This window comes from Homarus americanus, unplaced genomic scaffold (assembly GCF_018991925.1).
Source record: "Homarus americanus isolate GMGI-L3 unplaced genomic scaffold, GMGI_Hamer_2.0 scaffold44433, whole genome shotgun sequence".
Lineage (NCBI taxonomy): Eukaryota > Metazoa > Arthropoda > Malacostraca > Decapoda > Nephropidae > Homarus > Homarus americanus.
The window spans coordinates 17,501-39,175 of NW_024754350.1; the positions used below are offsets into that span (position 1 = coordinate 17,501).

General features: G+C 45.7%; 1 protein-coding gene across 1 annotated transcript in view; it reads right to left on the reverse strand.

Moving 5' to 3' along the window:
* The window catches only part of LOC121855776, a 24,146-nt gene extending 3,509 nt beyond the window's left edge, over window positions 1-20,637 (reverse strand). The window contains exons 1-3 of the mRNA XM_042350888.1: window positions 20,356-20,637; window positions 13,276-13,375; window positions 12,824-12,875 (exon numbers count right to left, since the gene is read on the reverse strand). Of these exons, the coding sequence (XP_042206822.1) occupies window positions 12,824-12,875; window positions 13,276-13,372 (149 nt within the window). The 5' untranslated portion in view covers window positions 13,373-13,375; window positions 20,356-20,637. The remainder of the gene's footprint in view (window positions 1-12,823; window positions 12,876-13,275; window positions 13,376-20,355) is intronic.
* Between the last annotated feature and the right edge of the window lie 1,038 nt (window positions 20,638-21,675).

Consider the following 21,675-nt stretch of genomic DNA (forward strand, 5'->3'; position numbering starts at 1 on the left):
ATTCAACACACACACACACACACACACACACACACACACACACACACACAGAATGGTGCCAGAGGTGCGTGGGTCAGCCTCACCTGACCGCGCACACCTCATCTGTGCCAATGATCCCTCACACTACACACACCTGCACCTGGTAAAGGCTATATACCAACACACACACACACACACACACACACACACACACACACCAGTGAGTGTGCCCTTATCTGTCCCTCACACACACCTGGTAAACTATGTACCAACACACACACACACACACACACACACCCAGAATGAGTGCCAGAGGTCATTAGGTCAGCCTCTGACCTTGGCACACCTCATCTGTGCAGTCCTCACACTACACACACCTGCCTGGTAAAGCCATCTATTGCCAACACACACACACACACACACACACACACACACACACACACACACACACACACACACACACACACACACACACACACACACACACACACACACACCCACGAGTAGAGGTCATTCAGCCTCACCTGACCTTGGCACCTCATCTGTGCTAGTCCTCACACACACACCTGCCCTGGTAAAGACTATTATATTGCACACACACACACACACACACAGATGGAGTGCCAGAGTCGTTAAGTCAGCCTCACCTGACCTTGGCACCCATCTCTGTCCCCACTACACCTGCACCTGGTAAAGACTATATATACCACACACACACACACACACACACACACACACACACACACACACACACACACACACACACACACACACACACACACACAGGTAGAGTGCAGAGAGTGAGTCAGCCTCACCTGACAGCAGCACACCTCTGTGCTAATGATCCCTCACACTACACACACTGCACCTGGTAAGACCATATATATGCCAACACACACACACACACACACACACACGCAGATGCCAGAGTGATCACCTGCCTTCCAACCACCCACCTGTACTGTATATACCAACACACACACACACACACACACACACACACACACACACACACACACACACACACACACACACACACACACACACACCAGAAGGTCATTAGGTCAGCCTCACCTGACCTTGACACCTTTAGTCCTCACACTACCTGCACCTGGTAAGGCTATGTGCCAACACACACACACACACACACACACACACACACACACACACACACACACACACACACACCCAGGATGAGTGCCAGAGTGTGAGTCAGCCTCTGACCTTGGCACACCTCATTGGCTAATGATCCCTCACTCTTATGATGAGAATGATATATATTACCAACACACCACACACACACACACACACACACACACACACACACCCAGATAGAGTGCCAGAGGTCATGGAGTCAGCCTCACCTGACCTTGGCACACCTCATCTGTGGTCCCCTCACACACCTGCACCTGGTAAGACTATATATTGCCAACACACACACACACACACACACACACACACACACACACACCCAGGATAGAGTGCCAGAGTGGGTCAGCCTCACCTGACCTTGGCACCTCATCTTGTGATCCCTCACACTACACACACCCTGCACCTGGTAAGCTATATATATTCCAACACACACACACACACACACACACACACACACACACACACACACACACACACACACACACACACACACACACGCAGATGAGTCAGTCTGTCCACCTGCCCTCATCTGTGTACTCACACACACCTGCCTGGTAAAGTATATATATCAACACACACACACACACACACACACACACACACAGATAGGTGCCAGAGGTCATTAGTCAGCCTCACCTGATTGCATTTCATCCATGTCAATCCTCTACACTGGTAAAGCTATATTACCAACACACACACACACACACACACACACACACACACACACACACACACACACACACACACACACACACACACCCAGAATGGAGTGCCAGGAGTCATTGGTCGGCCTCACCTGACCTTGGCACCATCTGTAATGATCCTCACACACTACACACACCTGCACCTGGTAAAGACTATATATGTGCCAACACACACACACACACACACACCACACACACCCAGATGGAGTGCCAGAGGTCGTGGGTCAGCCTCACCTGACATCCAGCACCTGTCTGTGTCACTCTCACACCTGCACCTGGTAAAACTATATGTATCCAACACACACACACACACACACACACACACACACACACACACACACACACACACCCAGAATAGAGTGCAAGTCGTTAGGTCAGCCTCACCTGACCTTGGCACACCTCTCATCTGTGTGATCCCTCACACTACACACACCTGCACCTGGTAAAGACTATATATATACCAACACACACACACACACACACACACACACACACACACACACACACACACACACACACACACACACACACACACACACACACACAGGATAGAGTGCCAGAGGGTCATTAGGTCAGCCTCACCTGACCTTGGCACACCTCAGCCTCCAGTAATGATCCTCACACTACACACACCTGTACCTGGTAAAGACTATATATTACCAACACACACACACACACACACACACACACACACACACACACACACACACACACACACACACACACCCAGGATAGAGTGCCAGAGAGGTCATTAGGTCAGCCTCACCTGACCTTGGCACACTTTCATTCAAGTGATCCCTCACACTACACACACCTGCACCTGGTAAAAGACTATATATATTACCAACACACACACACACACACACACACACACACACACACACACACACACACACACACACACACACACACACACACACACACACACACACACACACACACACACACACACACACACACCCAGGATAGAGTGCCAGAGGTCGTTAGGTCAGCCTCACCTGACCTTGGCACACCCCATCTGTGCTAATGATCCTCACACTACACACACACCTGCACCTGGTAAAAGACTATATATACCAACACACACACACACACACACACACACACACACACACACACACACACACACACACACACACACACACACACACACACACACACACACACACACACACACACACACACACACACACACACACACACACACCCAGGATAGAGTGCCAGAGAGGTCACAGGCCCCCACCTGACCTTGCCACACCCTATCTGTGCCACGATCCCCACACTACACACACCTGCACCTGGTAAAGACCATATATACCAACACACACACACACACACACACACACACACACACACACACACACACACACACACACACACACACACACACACACACACACACACACACACACACACACACACACACACACACACACACACACACACACACACACACACACACACACACCCAGGATAAGTGCCAGAGAGGTCATTAGGTCAGCCTCACCTGACCTGGCACACCTCATCTGTGCTAATGATCCCTCACACTACACACACCTGCACCTGGTAAAAGACTATATACAACACACACACACACACACACACACACACACACACACACACACACACACACACACACACACACACACACACCACACACCCAGGATAGTGCCGAGGTCATTAGGTCAGCCTCACCTGACCTTGGCACACCTCATTCTGCATGATCCCTCACACTACACACACCTGCACCTGGTAAAAGACTATATACCACACACACACACACACACACACACACACACACACACACACACACACACACACACACACACACCCAGGATAGAGTGCCAGGAGGGTCATAGGTCAGCCTCACCTGACCTTGGCACACCTCATCCTAAGGATCCCTCACACTACACACACCTGCACCTGGTAAAGACTATATATTAACACCAACACACACACACACACACACACACACACACACACACACACACACACCACACACACACCCAGGATAGAGTGCCAGAGGGTCATTAGGTCAGCCTCACCTGACCTTGGCACACCTCATCTGTGCATGATCCCACACTACACACACTGCACCTGGTAAAGACACTCATATACACAACACACACACACACACACACACACACACACACACACACACACACACACACACACACACACACACACCCAGGATAGAGTGCCAGAGGTCATAGGTCAGCCTCACCTGACCTTGGCACACCCCATATCTGTGCTATCCCTCACACTACACACACCTGCACCTGGTAAAAGACTATATATTACCAACACACACACACACACACACACACACACACACACACACACACACACACACACACACACACACACCCAGGATAGAGTGCCAGAGAGGTCATTAGGTCAGCCTCACCTGACCTTGGCACACCTCATCTGTGCATGATCTCACACCACACACACCTGCACCTGGTAAAAGACTATATATATTACCAACACACACACACACACACACACACACACACACACACACACACACACACACACACACACACACACACACACACACACACACACACACACCAGGATAGAGTGCCAGAGAGGTCTGCAGTGTCAGCCTCACCTGACCTTGGCACACTCATCTGTGCCGATCCCCACACTACACACACCTGCACCTGGTAAAGACTATATATATACCAACACACACACACACACACACCACACACACACACACACACACACACACACACACACACACACACACACCCAGGATAGAGTGCCAGAGGCTAGGTCAGCCTCACCTGACCTTGGTACACCTCATCTGTGCAAATGATCCCCACACACCACACACCTGCACCTGAAAAGACTATATATACCAACACACACACACACACACACACACACACACACACACACACAGACACACACACACACACACCCAGGATAGAGTGCCAGAGAGGTCATAGGTCAGCCTCACCTGACCTTCACACCTCATCTGTGCTAATGATCCCTCACACCACACACACCTGCACCTAAAGACTATATATATACCAACACACACACACACACACACACACACACACACACACACACACACACACACACACACACACACACACACACACACACACACACACACACACACACCCAGGATAGAGTGCCAGAGTTTGAGGTCAGCCTCACCTGACCTGCACCTCATCTGTGCTAATGATCCTCACACTACACACATGCTAAAAGCATATATATTACCAACACACACACACACACACACACACACACACACACACACACACACACACACACACCCAGGATAGAGTGCCAGAGAGGTCATTAGGTCAGCCTCACCTGACCTGCACCCCAGCATCCCTCACACCACACACACACCTGCACCTGGTAAAAGACTATATATATTACCAACACACACACACACACACACACACACACACACCCAGGATAGAGGCCAGAGGTATTGAGGGTCAGCCTCACCTGACCTTGGCACACCTCATCTGTGCTGATCCTCACACACACCTGCACCTGGTACACACACACACACACACACACACACACACACACACACACACACACAACAACACCCAGGATAGAGTGCCAGAGAGGTCATTAGGTCAGCCTCACCTGACCTTGGCACACCTCATCTGTGCATGATCCCTCACACTACACACACCTGTACCTGGTAAAGACTATATATATACCAACACACACACACACACACACACACACACAGGCACAGACGCACACACACACACACACACACACACCCAGGATAGAGTGCCAGAGGTCATTAGGTCAGCCTCACCTGACCTTGGCACACCTCATCTGTGCTAATGATCCCTCACACTACACACACCTGCACCTGGTAAAAGACTATCTATACACACACACACACACACACACACACACACACACACACACACACACACACAAGGATAGAGTGCCAGAGAGGTCATTAGGTCAGCCTCACCTGACCTTGGCACCCCTCATCTGTGCTAAGATCCTCACACTACACACACCTGCACCTGGTAAAGACTATCTATATACCAACACACACACACACACACACACACACACACACACACACACACACACACACACAGACAGACACACAGAGAGAGAGAGACCTGACAACACAAGAGGTGAGTGAGTCAGAATAAATCACCTTCTCATAAGTATACCTGTAGCAGTGTGTCAGCCCCCCACTAGTCCCCTGTCAGCCCCACTAGTGTCAGCCCCCCACTAGTGTTCAGCCCCACTAGTGTGTCAGCCTCACTAGTGTGTCAGCCCCCCCACTAGTGCACAGCCCCCACCAGTGTCAGCCCCCACTAGTGTCAGCCCCCACCAGTGTGTCGCCCCCACTAGTGTGTCAGCCCCACTAGTGGTCGCCTCCCACTAGTGTGTCAGCCCCCACTAGTGTGTCAGTCAGCCCCCCACTAGTGTGTCAGCCCCCCCACTAGTGTCAGACCCCACTAGTGTGTCCAGCCCCCACTAGTGTGTCAGCCCCCACTAGTGTGTCAGCCCCCACCAGTGTGTCAGCCCCCCACTAGTGTGCAGCCCCCACCAGTGTGTCAGCCCCCACAGTGTGCCCCCACTAGTGTGTCAGCCCCCACTAGTGTGTCAGCCCCCACTAGTGTGTCAGCCCCCCCACCAGGCCAGCCCCCACTAGTGTGTCAGCCCCACTAGTGCGTCAGCCCCCCACTATGTGTCAGCCCCCACCAGTGTGTCAGCCTCCCACTAGGTCAGCCCCCACTAGTGTGTCAGCCCCCACTAGTGTGTCAGCCCCCACTAGTGTGTCAGCCCCCCACTAGTGTGTCAGCCCCCCACTAGTGTGCCCCCAGTGTGCCAGCCCCCACTAGTGTGTCAGCCCCCACTAGTGTGTCAGCTCCACTCAGTGTGTCAGCCCCCACAGTGTGTCAGCCCCCACTAGTGTGTCAGCCCCTCACTAGTGTGTCAGCCCCACTAGTGTGTCAGCCCCCCACTAGTGTGTCAGCCCCACTAGTGTGTGCCCCCCCACTAGTGTGTCAGCCCCCCCTAGTGTGCCAGCTCCCACCCATTTTATAGTTGTTGTCATTTTACGCCTGAATTTATAAATTTACTAATTTATTCATTTTACTTCCGAATTGTGTCAATACGTGACCCACTTCAATTAGTATTTATAATTGTAAGCTCCATTTTACTGGTGGTAATATTTCACTAAGTTATGTTTTTACCAGTGACTGATAAATTTTTGCCTGGTGTTGATAAAACCCTGAATTATTGTGTCCATTTTACTTCAATTGATGATATTTCACTAGTTGTTATTTACTAAGTTGTTCATTTACTAATCTTGATTGCTGATTAATTATCATTTTATGGTCATTATTCATTTTGATTGTTATTCATTTTCCTGTTGGTATTAAGCCCCCCTTTCAGGTGTATTTTACTAATTGCATTGGTGTTACTAGGTGTTGACTCATTTCTAGATATTATTATTTACTAGATAATGTCCATTTTACACTGGTGTTGTCCATTTTACTGATGATAAACACTAATTAGTATCAGCTATTATTCATTTCTTCCACTGAATTACCATTTTGATTCAGCCACTGATTAAACCCTAAATTGTGATATTTCCTGATCTTGATGATATTTCATTATAGTTGATATTTCTTCGGTGTTAGTATTTTATGGTTGTTTGTGATTGATTAATGATAAATTTTTACTTCCATTTTACCAGTTGATTGTTGATAAATTTTACTTTAAGTTGTCAGGCCCCACTAGTTAATGGGTAGGCTGCTAGTGTAATATTTGCTGATGTTAAATCATTTACCAGTGCCATGTTTACAGTGTGACTATTTCCACTAATTAATGTCCGGCCCCCACCTGGTGTAAAGCTATAGTGTTCATTACTGGTATTCATTGCCAATTGTGTCATTTATAGTTAATCATTTTCGGTGTTGTCATTTTAATTATTTACACTAATTATTATTCATTTATAAATTATTAACTCAGCCATAGGGGTGTCATGCCTGGTGTGTCATTTCCTTCAGTCGTCATTTACTCCAATTATTCATCCACTGAGAACGTGCATTAAATAATTGTTGATATTTACTAGATGTTGATAAATTTTACCATTGTGTCTATTTTAACTCAATTTGTGTCATTACCTAATTAATCATTACGCCTAGTGTTGATAAACACCGCTGGTGATGGGCTACTGGTGTGTTACATTTTTACTTCGGCATTGATATTCCTGAATTAATGATATTTGCTAGTGTGTCAGCCCCCACTAGTGTGTCATTTTGCCAGTGTTATTTATGATGTCATCCGGCCCCGCTGTTGTTGTCATTCCGGTGTGTTCATTTATGGTGTGATAAACCCCCACTTCAGGTGTTGATATTTTACATTTTGATTTGTCATTTTACTGTTGTGATAAATTTTTGCTGATTTGATATTTACTAATTTGTTAGTCATTTTACTTTAGATTGTTATTACCGCTAATTAGGCTGATAGGCCCCCCACTAGATTTAAATACACCGCTTGATGTGATAAACTACCTAATTGTGTCCTTCCACTAATTGTTGTGTCAACCCCCATTGTTATTTCAAATTGTGTGTCAGCCCCTAGTGTTAAATGACTGCCTAATTATTTGATATTTGCTAATTAGTAGTAGGCCCCACTAATTGGCATTAAACTCTTCAGTGTGTGTCATTTACTAATTAGCTGATAGGCCCCCCACTAATTGGTGATCAGCCCCCACCCAGTTGGTAGTGTTTACTAATTGTTGTCCATTTTACTAGTGTGGTATTTTACTAATTAATGCATTTAACTAATTGGTATTCCAGACCCCCACTAGTGGTATACATTTTACTGGTGGTAATCAGACCCACTTTCAGTGTTGTCAGCCCCACTAGTGTGTTCAGGACCCCTGAAATTGTGTCAAGCTACTAATTAATGACCACTAGATGTAAATAAGCCCCACTCCAAATTGTGTCATTACTAGTCAATAATATTTACATAAATTAAACGTGGCCCCCCACCCCAGGTATTGTCATTTATAATTGATATTTTACCAGATGTGTCATTTTACTAGTGTGTCAGCCCCACTGATGTCAACCTCCACTGGTGCATCCATTACTGGTGTGTCAGCCCACCTAGTGTCCAGCCCCACAGGTATTTGCTGGTGCCCCCCCCACTAGTGTCAGCCCCCACTAGTGTGTTTTATTTATACTGTAGCCACCACCACGCCTTCGTCGGGGTGCGTCTGTCTGTCTCACATTCATTCCTCCTCTCTCCCTTCCTCTCCCTCCCCTCTCCCCTCCTCTCCCTTCCCTCTCCCTCCCCTCCCCCCCTCTCTCCCTCTCCCCTCTCCTCCCCTCTCTAGCTAACCATGATGTTTTTAAGAGATCATCACTAACAGGTGTTGAGTGTCCTTTACTGCTCTGTATATTGTTGAAACTCTTGCCTTGTTGATGCTGTCAGCTTGATCTTACACAAAGCATGCCTTACCTCAAGCTTAGATAATGTGTATATAAGGCATCTAGCTTATTTCACCAATTATGAAAGCTCTGATGTTTCCTGGCTTAAACTTAAATATTGCCTTTGTGCACCTCTCATCACACACACATTAACCTTCCTACACACCATCAGCCCTCCCACCCACACACACACACACACACACACACACACACACACACACACACACACACATTCTTCTTCAGTGACTATATATAAACATTTCAGTATTAACTATAAACATGACAAGAGAAAGGATGTTTAATACCTGTACCTCACCTGTTGAATGTTGACCAAGGGTAATTAGCACCTGTGTGTGATAGTGTGGTGATGGTACTACTACTACTACTACTACTACTACTACCACCACCACTACCACTACTAGGCAGACCTGACCTACTTTCCTAACAGGTTCAGGTAAACAATCCGGTGGCTTCAGGTGAGTTGGTTTTACATCTGGTCAGGCAACAGGTAGTCAGTGTTACACTACCACAATACCTACTAATCCACCTCAACCTACCCACAATACCTACCACAACCCCACCACAATACCTACCACAATACCTACCACAATCCCTCATACCTCCACAATACCTACCACAATACCTACCACAATACCTACAATCCACCACAATACCTACCACAATGCCTACCACAATACCTACCACAATAACTACCACAATACCCTACCACAATCACCACAATACCTACCACATACCTACCACAATCCTACCACAATACCTACCACAATCACAATGCCTACCACAATACCTACCACAATCTACCTGACCCACCACAAGTCTCTAATCAAGAACTCTCACATATAACAAGTTCATTAAGACTCATTTATTGCCCACCACCCACCTTGGCAAAGTGACCATAGAAAATTCTTATGATTGAATGGCGTTATTGTTTCGTGTTTTGTGTAGGTTGTGTAATTAGTGATTTTGTGGAATAATATTTGATAATATATACTGTTTCAGTCACCAAGACGTCTTGTTTCCATCAATAGTTCATTTGGTATGTATAAATCCCCATGTTTTTCACTAACAGTACTGCAAAGTATATTTTTAGCATTAAACTTTATTATATTGTCTATCATCACTACACCTACTACCATCTACCACCACCCTTCCACCACTACCACACTTCTACATACCTTTTGTGTCATATCTCAAAACAGTTCACCGTCACCAAGATCTCATTCACCTCTGTCTGCTGAGGGAGAAATATTGTCTAAATGAACAATAATATCACACATACACACACACACACACACACACACACACACACACACACACACACACACGGTTTAACTACCTAATCCATCTTGATATCACGGTCAATTCACAGTACTTCATTACGACAGGGTCGTCTGGTGGAATAAAAGATGGTGGCTGTTTTAACTTAGCTTTCTAGTGTGTTTAAGTAGTTATATTTAAGTAAGTGAGAGAGTCTTTCCCCTCTGTCTCTCTCTCTCTCTGTCATTTAAACAACACGATACTATAACACACACACACACACACACACACACACACACACACACACACACACACACACACACACATATGTCATCATAATATATTATACTTTTCGTATTTAAGTGCGTGTGTTGATAGATAAGAGCGTGTGTTGATGTGTTAATGCATGTGTTGATATTAAAATGCGTGTGTGTTAAAATGCATGTGTTGTGGAGTTAAGTGCGTGTGTTGATGAGTTAACTAAATGTGTCTAACGTGAGGTGTTGATGGTGAGGTGTATTGCCTTCATGGATGTGGGTATTAATACCTGTGTGTGTGAAATTGGTACCTCTGTGTGTGTGTGTAGAGGTGGTACCTACTATGTGTGTGGTGTTTTATGTGTGTGTGGTGGTACCTCTGTGTGTGTGTGTGTGCACCTCTCTGTGTGTGTGGGGTTGGTACCTCTGTGTGTGTGTAGGGCACCTCTGTGTGTGTGTGGGGTGGTACCTCTCTGTGTGTGTGGGGGTGTTTCTGTGTGTGTTGGGGTGGCACCTCTCTGTGTGTGTGGGGGGTGGTACCTCTGTGTGTGTGTGTGTGGGGGTGGTGCCTCTGTGTGTGTGTTGGCATAGGTGCTGTGGGGACTGTTTGCTTGCTGACAGGCTCTGGGTGGCTCTTGGCTCTCTCTGTCTGGGAGGGTGGTGGGGGTGGGGGTGGGGTGAGAGGGAGATGGGTGTTTGGCATTGAGGATGCAGAGATAATATGTGTGTGTGTGTGTGTGTGTGTGTGTGTGTGTGTGTGTGTGTGTGTGTGTGTGTGGCCCACACTCTGCACACACCATCTCTAGCCCCTTACCCTCGTATTGTGGGGTGGACGGCACAAGGTAACCAGTGTTTTGGTGTAGCCTAGGAAGACCGGACACCTGGCCCTACACTGGCTAAATCGTTAAACTGTACTAGTACTATCACTATACCACTACCACTACCACTCACCACCACCACATGTAACTGTTCCGAGACACAAAAACTCCTTCTTTAACAGGAAGAATGTGAGATAATGAACTCTCTCTCTCTCTCTCTCTCTCTCTCTCTCTCTCTCTCTCTCTCTCTCTCTCTCTCTCTCTCTCGCTCTCACTCTCCTCGCTCTCGCTCACTCCTCTTCTCTCTCTTCTCTCTCTCTCTCTCTCCTCTCTCTCTCTCTCTCTCTCTCTCTCTCTCAGCATCAGTTAGGAGGAAAACTTAACATAAATCATTGAGAATGCAGGTTAAATCAGTCACCTCGTGATAAAGCTTGGCTCACAGTCAATTGCACAGTCAGGTTGGCACCGTGTATGACAACTGTTCTCTTACCACGTGCCAACTGTAGCATTCTATCACACCTTCTGCCACCACTAACAACGAGAGAGAGAGAGAGAGAGAGAAGAGAGAGAGAGACACTACCCCCCCCTCCACACTTGAAGTAACGCATTAATTTCAGGTGTGTGGGAAGGATGGGACATGTGTGACTGGTCCACCATGTATTATATATATTTAGTCATATATAATTAATGATATAGAGAGCTAGATATATAACTTATACGTACATACTGACGAACATACATAAATACGTACATACAAACATACATAGTATTCTCCTTACACAGACATACATACACACATGAACAGACATACACAGACAGACAGACAGTAGGTAAGAAGCTGTGATAGTGCGGGGGGATAATGAGGCATCAGCCTCCTGTGACATACCTGTTTTTATCACCTGTACATCACCTTAATTGTGTGTGGTATAGTATGTGGTAGTTTGTGGTAGTTGTGGTGGTTGTAGTAGTTGTTGTGGTAGAGACTCTAATTACAGGTGTGTTTCATTATTCACTATTGATGTTCTTATTTAAGTGTGCAATTATCTTACTCAAAAGGGTTACTAACATAAGGGAAACCAGCACCATTAAGGGTTAACCAGCATCATCAAAGGTTAAACCAGCATCATTAAAGGTTAAAACTCAGTAGTGAACAAAACTAGTCGTAGTTGACTCACCTGCTTGATGATCGTATTCCCGATGCTCTTAGTGAGAACCGAACGATGAGAGCTGAGGAGAGAATGAAGAAGATGAGAGAGGAGAATGAGAGGGAAGAGAGAGAGATGAGGAGATAGAGAGATAGAGAGATTACTGGTGTGTGTGTGTGTGTATCTGTGTGTGTGTATCTGTGTGTGTGTGTGTGTGTGTCTTTTGTCTTACAATACGTAGAGTTAATTGGTTTGATCTTAGATTAAATTGTTTAGATTAAGAATGTACTCACAAGAGCCACTAGTACTCTTAGCAACTACTAGTACTCTTAATAAGAGCCACTAGTACTCTTCTTAACTACTAGTACTCTTAATAGTACTCTAATATAGCCACTAGTACTCTTAATAGTATCCACACTAGTATTAATAGTAATATACTTTATTAGTCCACAATAGCCACTAGTACACCCAATAGTACTTACCACTCTTGCCAACGCCCGGGGCTCCTAGTACGGCTATTTTCACCTCAGAAAGAGATGACTTTTTCCTCCTGATTCCTCTAATAGCGTTACTTGTCATCACCTGTGGAAGGAAAGTACCTAGTAAGGGCTAGTGTTTGGGGGAAAGTACCTAGTAAGGGCTAGTGTTTGGGGGAAAGTACCTAGTAAGGGCTAGTGTTTGAGAGGAAAAGTGCCTGTAAGGGCTAGTGTTTGGGAAGAAATCTAGTAAGGTGTGTGAAAGTGTTTAGTAAGGCAGTGTTTAGAAGTATCTAATAAGGGCTAGTGTTTGGGAGAAATGTCTAGTAAGGGCGCTAGTGTTTGAGAAAGTGTCTAGTAAGGGCTAGTGTTTGAGGGAAAGTTGTAAGGAACTAGTGTTTGGGAAAGTATCTAGTAGGGCTAGTGTTTGGAGAAAGGTACCTAGTAAGGGCTAGTGTTTGGGAAAGTGTTGTAAGGAGGGCTAGTGTTTCAGAGAAGTATCTGTAGGGCTAGTGTTTGAGGAAAGTATCTAGTAAGGCTATGTTTTGAGAAGTATCTAGTAAGGGCTAGTGTTTGGGGGAAAGTGTTTAGTAAGGGCTAGTGTTTGGAAGGAGTGTTTATGAGGCTAGTGTTTGGGGAAAGGAGTGTTTAGTAGATCCAGTGTTTGAAGTGTTTAGTAAGGGCTAGTGTTTCGGGAAAGTATCTGTTGGGGCTAGTGTTTTGGGAAAGTATCTAGTAGGCTAGTGTTTGGAGAAAGTATCTAATAGAGGCTTAGTGTTTGGGAAATATCTATGTAAGGAGCTAGTGTTTGGTGGAAAGTATCTAGTAAGGGCTAGTGTTTGAAGTAAGGGCTAGTGTTTGGGGAGGTGTTTGTAAGGGCTAGTGTTTGGTGGAAAGTGTTTAAGAGCTAGTGTTTGGGAAGTTGTGTTTTGAAAGTGTTTATAGTTTTGGTGGAAGTAAGGTCTAGTGTTTGGGAGAAGTGTTTAGTAAGGGCTAGTGTTTGGTGGAAAGTGTTTAGATCTAGTGTTTGGAAAGTGTTTATGAGGGCTAGTGTTTGGTGGAAAAGTGTTAGTAAGGGCTAGTGTTTGGGGGAAGTGTTTAGTAAGCTAGTGTTTGGGAAAGTGTAGTAAGGGCTAGTGTTTGGGGAAAGTGTTTAGTAAGGGCTAGTGTTTGGTGGAAAGTGTTTAGTAAGGCGTGTTTGGGGGAAAGTGTTTAGTAATAGCTAGTGTTTGGTGGAAAAGTGTTGTAAGGGCTAGTGTTTGGTGGAAAGTGTTTAGTAGGGCTAGTGTTTTGGGGAAGAGTGTTTAGTAAGGCTGTGTTTGGTGGAAAGTGTTTAGTAAGAAGAGTGTTTGGAAAGTGTTTGAAAGTAGTGTTTGGGGAAAGTGTTTAGTAAGGGCTATTTTGGAGAAGTGTTTGGTAGGCTAGTGTTTGGGAAAGTGTTTAGTAAGGAGCTAGTGTTTGGGAAAGTGTTTAGTAAGGGCTAGTGTTTGAGAGAAGTGTTTAGTAAGGAGCTGGTGTTTGGGAAGAGTGTTTAGTAAGGGCTAGTGTTTGGGGAAAGGTGTTTAGTAAGGAGCTAGTGTTTGGTGGAAGAGTGTTTAGTAAGGAGCTAGTGTTTGGAAAGGAGTGTTTGGTGAGGGCTAGTGTTTGAGAAGAAGTGTTTAGTAAGGAGCTAGTGTTTGGTGGAAAGTGTTTTTAGTAAGGAGCTAGTGTTTGAAGTGTTTTAAGTAGTAGCTAGTGTTTGGTGGAAAGTGTTTAGTAAGGAGCTAGTGTTTGGTGAAGAAGTGTTTAGTAGGGCTAGTGTTTGGTGGAAGAAGAGTGTTTAGTAGAGCTAGTGTTTGGGGAAAAGTGTTTAGTAAGGGCTAGTGTTTGGGGAAGAGTGTTTAGTAAGAGACTGTTTGGGGGAAAGTGTTTAGTAAGGGCTGGTGTTTGGGGGAAAGTGTTTAGTAAGAAGGCTGGTGTTTGGTGGAAGAGTGTTTAGTAAGGGCTAGTGTTTGGTGAAGAGTGTTTAGTAAGGGCTAGTGTTTGGAAAGTGTTTAGTAAGGGCTAGTGTTTGGGGGAAAGTGTTTAGTAGGCTAGTGTTTGTGGAAAGTGTTTAGTAAGGGCTAGTGTTTGGGGAAAAGTGTTTTAATGGCTGTGTTTGGTGGAAAAGTGTTTAGTAAGGGCTAGTGTTTGGTGGAAAGGTGTTTAGTAAGGGCTAGTGTTTGGAAGTTTAATAAGGTCTAGTGTTTGGTGGAAGAGTGTTTAGTAAGGAGCTAGTGTTTGGGAAAGTGTTTGTGGAGTTGTGTTTGAAGGTAAGGCTATTGTTTTGGGAAGTGTTTAGTAAGGGCTAGTGTTTGGGGAAAGTGTTTAGTAAGGGCTAGTGTTTGGGGAAGGAGTGTTTGTAAGGGCTAGTGTTTGGTGAAAGTGTTTAGTGGGGCTAGGTGTTTGGTGGAAAGTGTTTAGTAGGGCTAGTGTTTGGGGAAAAGTGTCTAGTAGGAGCTAGTGTTTGGGAAAGTGTTTTAGTAGGGCTAGTGTTTGGGTGGAAAGTGTTTAGTAAGGGCTAGTGTTTGGTGGAAGTGTTTAGTAAGGGCTAGTGTTTGGGGAGAAAGTGTTTGTTAGAGCTGTGTTTGGTGGAAAGTGTTTGTGGGAGCTAGTGTTTGGTGGAAAGTGTTTAGTAGGGCTAGTGTTTGGAAAGTGTTTAATGGAGCTAGTGTTTGGTGGAAAGTGTTTAGTAAGGGCTAGTGTTTGGGAGAGTGTTTAGTAAGGCTAGTGTTTGGTGGAAAGTGTTTAGTAGGGCTAGTGTTTGGTGGGAGATGTTTAGTAAGGGCTAGTGTTTGGGGAAAGTGTTTAGTAAGGTCTAGTGTTTGGGGAAAGTGTTTAGTAAGGGCTAGTGTTTGGGAGAAGTGTATGGGCTAGTGTTTGGTGAAAGTGTTTATAAGGCTAGTGTTTGTGAAAGTGTTTAGTAAGGCTAGTGTTTGGGGAAAGTGTTTAGTAAGGGCTAGTGTTTGGGGGAAAGTGTTTAGTAAGGTCTAGTGTTTGGTGAAAGTGTTTAGAAGGGCTAGTGTTTGGGGGGAAAGTGTTTAGTAAGGCTAGTGTTTGGTGGAAAGTGTTTATAAGGGCTAGTGTTTGGTGGGAAAGTGTTTAGTAAGGACTAGTGTTTGGGGAAAGTGTTTAGTGGGTGCTAGTGTTAGGGAGTGTTTAGTATGTCTAGTGTTTGGGAGTGTTTAGTAAGGGCTAGTGTTTGGGGAAAGTGTTTAGTAAGGGCTAGTGTTTGGTGAGTGTTTAGGTATATTAGTGTTTGGGGAAGTGTTTAGTATGGCTAGTGTTTGGGGGAAAGTGTTTAGTATGGGCTAGTGTTTGGTGGAAAGTGTTTAGGTAAGGCTAGTGTTTGGGGGAAAGTGTTTAGTAAGGTCTGTTTGTGAGTGTTTATATGGGCTAGTGTTTGGGAAAGTGTTTAGTATGGGCTAGTGTTTGTGAAAGTGTTTAGTAAGGGCTAGTGTTTGGTGAAAGTGTTTAGTAAGGGCTAGTGTTTGGTGGAAAGTGTTTATAAGGGCTAGTGTTTGGGGGGAAAGTTTAGTAGTCGGTTTGAGTATAGTAAGGTCTAGTGTTTGGTGAAAGTGTTTAAGGTCTAGTGTTTGGGGGGAAAGTGTTAGTATGCTAGTGTTTGGTGGAAAGTGTTTAGTAAGGGCTAGTGTTTGGGGGAGTGTTTAGGTAGTCTAGTGTTTGGTGGAAAGTGTTTAGTAAGGGCTAGTGTTTGAAAGTGTTTGAATAGTGTTTGGTGGAGTGTTTAGTGGGGCTATAGTGTTTGGTGAGTAAGTTTAGTAAGGGCTAGTGTTTGGTGAGTGTTTAGTAAGGGCTAGTGTTTGGGGGAAAGTGTTTTAGTAAGGTCTAGTGTTTGAGGAGTAGTTTAGTAGGGTCAGTGTTTGGGGAAAGTGTTTAGTAAGGTCTAGTGTTTGGTGGAAAGTGTTTAGTAAGGGCTAGTGTTTGGGGGAAAGTGTTTAGTAAGGGCTAGTGTTTGTGGAAAGTGTTTAGTATGGGCTAGTGTTTGGGGAAAGTGTTTAGTAAGGTCTAGTGTTTGGTGAAAGTGTTTAGTAAGGTCTAGTTTGGGGAAAGTGTTTAGGTGGTTGTCTAGGTTTGGTGAAAGTGTTTAGTAAGCTAGTGTTTGGTGAGTGTTATAAGGGCTAGTGTTTGGGGGAAAGTGTTTAGTATGGCTAGTGTTTGGGGGGAGTGTTTGTGGGGCTAGTGTTTGGTAAGTGTTTAAAGGTCTAGTGTTTGGGGAAAGTGTTTAGTAAGGGCTAGTGTTTGGTGAAAGTGTTTAGTAAGGTCTAGTGTTTGGGGGAAAGTGTCTAGGTATAAGTAATGGGAAAGGTTTAGTAGTCTAGTGTTTGGAAAGTGTTTAGTAAGGTCTAGTGTTTGGTGGAAAGTGTTTAGTAAGGTCTAGTGTTTGGGGGAAAGTGTTTAGTAGCTAGTGTTTGGGGGAAGTGTTTAGTAAGGGTTGAAGTTTGTGAAAGTGTTTAGTAAGGTTCAGTGTTTTGGGGGAAAGTGTTTAGTAAGGTCTAGTGTTTGGGTTGTCTAGTATGTAATAAGTGTTTGGTGAGTGTTTAGTAAGGCTAGTGTTTGGGGAGTGTTTAGTAAGGGCTAGTGTTTTGGGGGGAAAGTGTTTAGTAAGGGCTAGTGTTTGGGGAAAGTGTTTAGTATGGTCTAGTGTTTTGGGGGGAAAGTGTTTAGTAGGTCTAGTGTTTGGGAAAGTGTTTATAAGGGCTAGTGTTTGGTGGAAAGTGTTTAGTATGGGCTAGTGTTTGGGGAAAGTGTTTAGTGAGGGGCTAGTGTTTGGGGAAAGAGGTTAGTAAGGTCTAGTGTTTTGGGAAAGTGTTTAGTAAAATCTAGTGTTTGGGGAAAGTGTTTAGTAAGGGCTAGTGTTTGGTGGAAAGTGTTTAGTAAGGGCTAGTGTTTGGGGGAAAGTGTTTAGTAAGGGCTAGTGTTTGGGGGAAAGTGTTTAGTAAGGGCTAGTGTTTGGGGAAAGTGTTTAGTAAGGGCTAGTGTTTGGGGAAAGTGTTTAGTAAGGGCTAGTGTTTGGGGAAAGTGTTTAGTAAGGTCTAGTGTTTGGGGAAAGTGTCTAGTAAGGGCTAGTGTTTGGGGAAAGTGTTTAGTACTAGTGTTTGGGGAAAGTGTTTAGTACTAGTGTTTGGGGGAAAGTGTCTAGTAAGGGCTAGTGTTTGGGGAAAGTGTTTAGTAAGGTCTAGTGTTTGGGAAAGTGTTTAGGTATGGCTAGTGTTTGAGAAAGTATTAGTAGGCTAGTGTTTGGGGAAAGTATCTAGTAAGGGCTAGTGTTAGAAAGGTTAGTAAGGTCTAGTGTTTGGGGAAAGTGTTTAGTATGACTAGTGTTTGGTGAGTGTTTAGTAAGGGTAGTGTTTGGGGAAAGTGTTTAGATGGCTAGTGTTTGGGGAGTGTTTAGTATGGATAGTGTTTGGGGAGTGTTTATAAGGGCTAGTGTTTGGGGAAAGTGTTTAGTAAGGGCTAGTGTTTAGAAAGTGTTTATAAGGTCTAGTGTTTGGGAGAAGTTCGTGTTAGTGTGGGGAAAGTGTTTAGTAAGGTGGGTGTTTGAGAGTGTTTAGGGTTCAGTGTTTGGAGTGTTTAGTAGGCCATGTTTGGGGAGCATAGTATGGGGAGTGTTTGGGGAAAGTATTTAGTAAGGGCTAGTGTTTGTGGTTAAATAGTGTTTGTAGTGTTGTCAGTGTTTGTTGAGTGTTTAGTAAGGGCTAGTGTTTGGGGGAAAGTGTTTATATAAGGGCTAGTGTTTGGGGAAAGGTTTAGTAAGGGCTAGTGTTTGGGGAAAGTGTTTAGAAGGGCTAGTGTTTGGGGAAAGTGTTCAGTAAGGGCTAGTGTTGGGGAAAGTGTGTTCAGTAAGGGCTAGTGTTTGGGGGAAAGTGTTTAGTAGGCTAGTGTTTTGGGAAAGTACCTAGTATGGGCTAGTGTTTGGGGAAAGTATCTAGTAAGGGCTAGTGTTTGGGAAAGTGTCTAAGAAGGGCTAGTGTTTTGGGGAGAATTTAGTAAGGGCTAGTGTTTGGGGAAAGTGTCTAGCAAGGGCTAGTGTTTGGGGAAAGTGTCTAGTAAGGGCTAGTGTTTTGGGGAAAGTGCCAAGAGAAAGTAGCTAGTGGCACTATCTAGGAGGAAAGTACACGTACCTGTAATTGTATCCACCTATAATTATATTCCTCACCTAATAACTCATTAATGACCTGTGAGCCACAGGAGGCCCTCACACACAGAGAGGCCCCTCACACTAAGAAGGCCTCACACTCACAGGGAGGCCCTCACACTACAGGAGGCCTCACACTACAGGAGGCCTCACACTGCAGAAGGCCCTCACACTACAGAAGGCCCTCACACTGCAGAAGGCCCTCACACCAGGAGGTCCTCACACTACAGGAGGCCCTCACACTACAGGAGGTCCCCCACTACAGAGGCCCTCACACCACAGAAGGCCTCCCACTAGGGGCCTCTACAGGAGGCCTCCACTACAGGAGGCCCTCACACTACAGAAGGCCCTCACACTACAGGAGGCCCTCACACTACGAAGGCCCTCACTACAGGAGGCCCCCACACCACAGGAGGCCCCCCACTACAGGAGGCCCCACTACAGGAGGCCCTCACACTACAGAAGGCCTCCTCACACTACAGGAGGCCCTCACACTACAGAAGGCCTCACACTACAGGAGGCCCCTCACTACAGGAGGCCCTCACACTACAGAAGGCTCACACTACAGAGCCCCCACACTACAGGAGGCCCACACTAGCAGGAAGGCCTCACTACAGAAGGCCTCACACTAGAGTGCCTCACACAGCAGAAGGTCTCACTACAAGGTCTCACAAGGTCTCACACAACAGAAGGTCTCACACTACAGAAGGTTCTCACACTACAGAAGGCCCTCACACTACAGAAGGCTCACAAATCTTTAATTGGTAATAAGTGTGAGGGTTAGGGTGAAAAGCAGTCACTTTGTGTGTGTGTGTGTGTGTGTGTACCAAAGATGGACTCTAAAAGGTACTCATGTCATAATAATAATAATAATAATAATATATTTTAACATAGAGACAGAGACTTACTCAATATATTAATGGACAATATATAAACTGAACCAGTATATCGCTATTATTCACTAAATGCCCTAATTATTTCCTTATCAGTGTTCCTTATTTATTTTCACCTTATTCACTATTTCATTCACGTTAGAGGAGCCACGACACGTATGGTTGTTAAGGAGCCACGACACGCATGGTTGTCATAGTGAGTGTGTGAAGGAATTATATATTTTGTGGCGGTTTGTACTCAACATGGTGTATGAGTGTGTGTTGTGAGTGTTGTGTGAGGTGTTGTGTGAGGGTGTTGTGTGAGTGTGTTGTGTGTGTGTGTTGTGTGAGGGTGTTGTGTGGAGGGTGTTGTGTGAGGTGTGTGAGGTGTTGTGTGAGTGTGTTGTGTGGAGTGTGTGGTGTGAGTGTGTTGTGTGAGTGTGTTGTGTGAGGGTGTTGTGAGTGTGTTGTGTGAGGTGTTGTGTGAGTGTGGTGTAGGTGGTGTTGTGTGGAGTGTGTTGTGTGTTGTGTGAGTGTGTTGTGAGGTTGTGTGGAGTGTGTTGTGTTTTTCTAGGCGCCTGGCGTTAGTTTATGCCTGGCGTAAGTGTGTTGTGTATTTTCTAAGTGCCTGGCGTTAGTTCATGCCTGGCGTAAGTCTAGTGCCTGGCGTAAGTTCAAGTGCCTGGCGTTATCTTTGAGTGCCTGAAGTTGACAACAATAAGTGCTTGGCGTAAACTGGAATGATTGGCGTACTGATATCAATGCCTGGCGTTAAATCGTCTGGCGCTCTGGCGTAAGATTTCAAATGCCTGGCGTGCTTTCGGGCCTGGCGTAAGCTTTCGAGGGCCTGTCGTAAGCCAAATGCCTGGCGTAAGCTTTCGGGCCTGCGTAAGCCAAGGGCCTGGCGTAAGCTTCGGCCTGGCGTAAGCTTTCAAATGCCTGGCGTAAAGTAACTAAGTGCTTGGCGTAATAAATCACAGTCTGGCGTAACTCTGTAAGTGCCTGGCGTACACTCCCAACTGCCTGGCGTTCAGACTCGGCTCTTGGCACTAGTATAGAGCGAGCTAACAGTGCCAGCCGCCCGTGAGTCTGGCACCCTACTGACTGGGGAGAGCCAGGCACCTCACCTCCCTTGCTCCTGCCCACCTCACCCTCACCCTCACCTCACCTCACCCACTCACCTCACCTCACCCCTGCCTCACCTCGCTCCCACCTCACCTTCACCTCACCTCACCTCCACCTCACCTCACCTCACCTCACCTCGCCACACCTCCCCTCACCTCCTGCCTCACCTCGCCTCGCCTCACCTCACCTCACCTCACCTCACCTCACCTCACCACTCACCTCACTCACCAC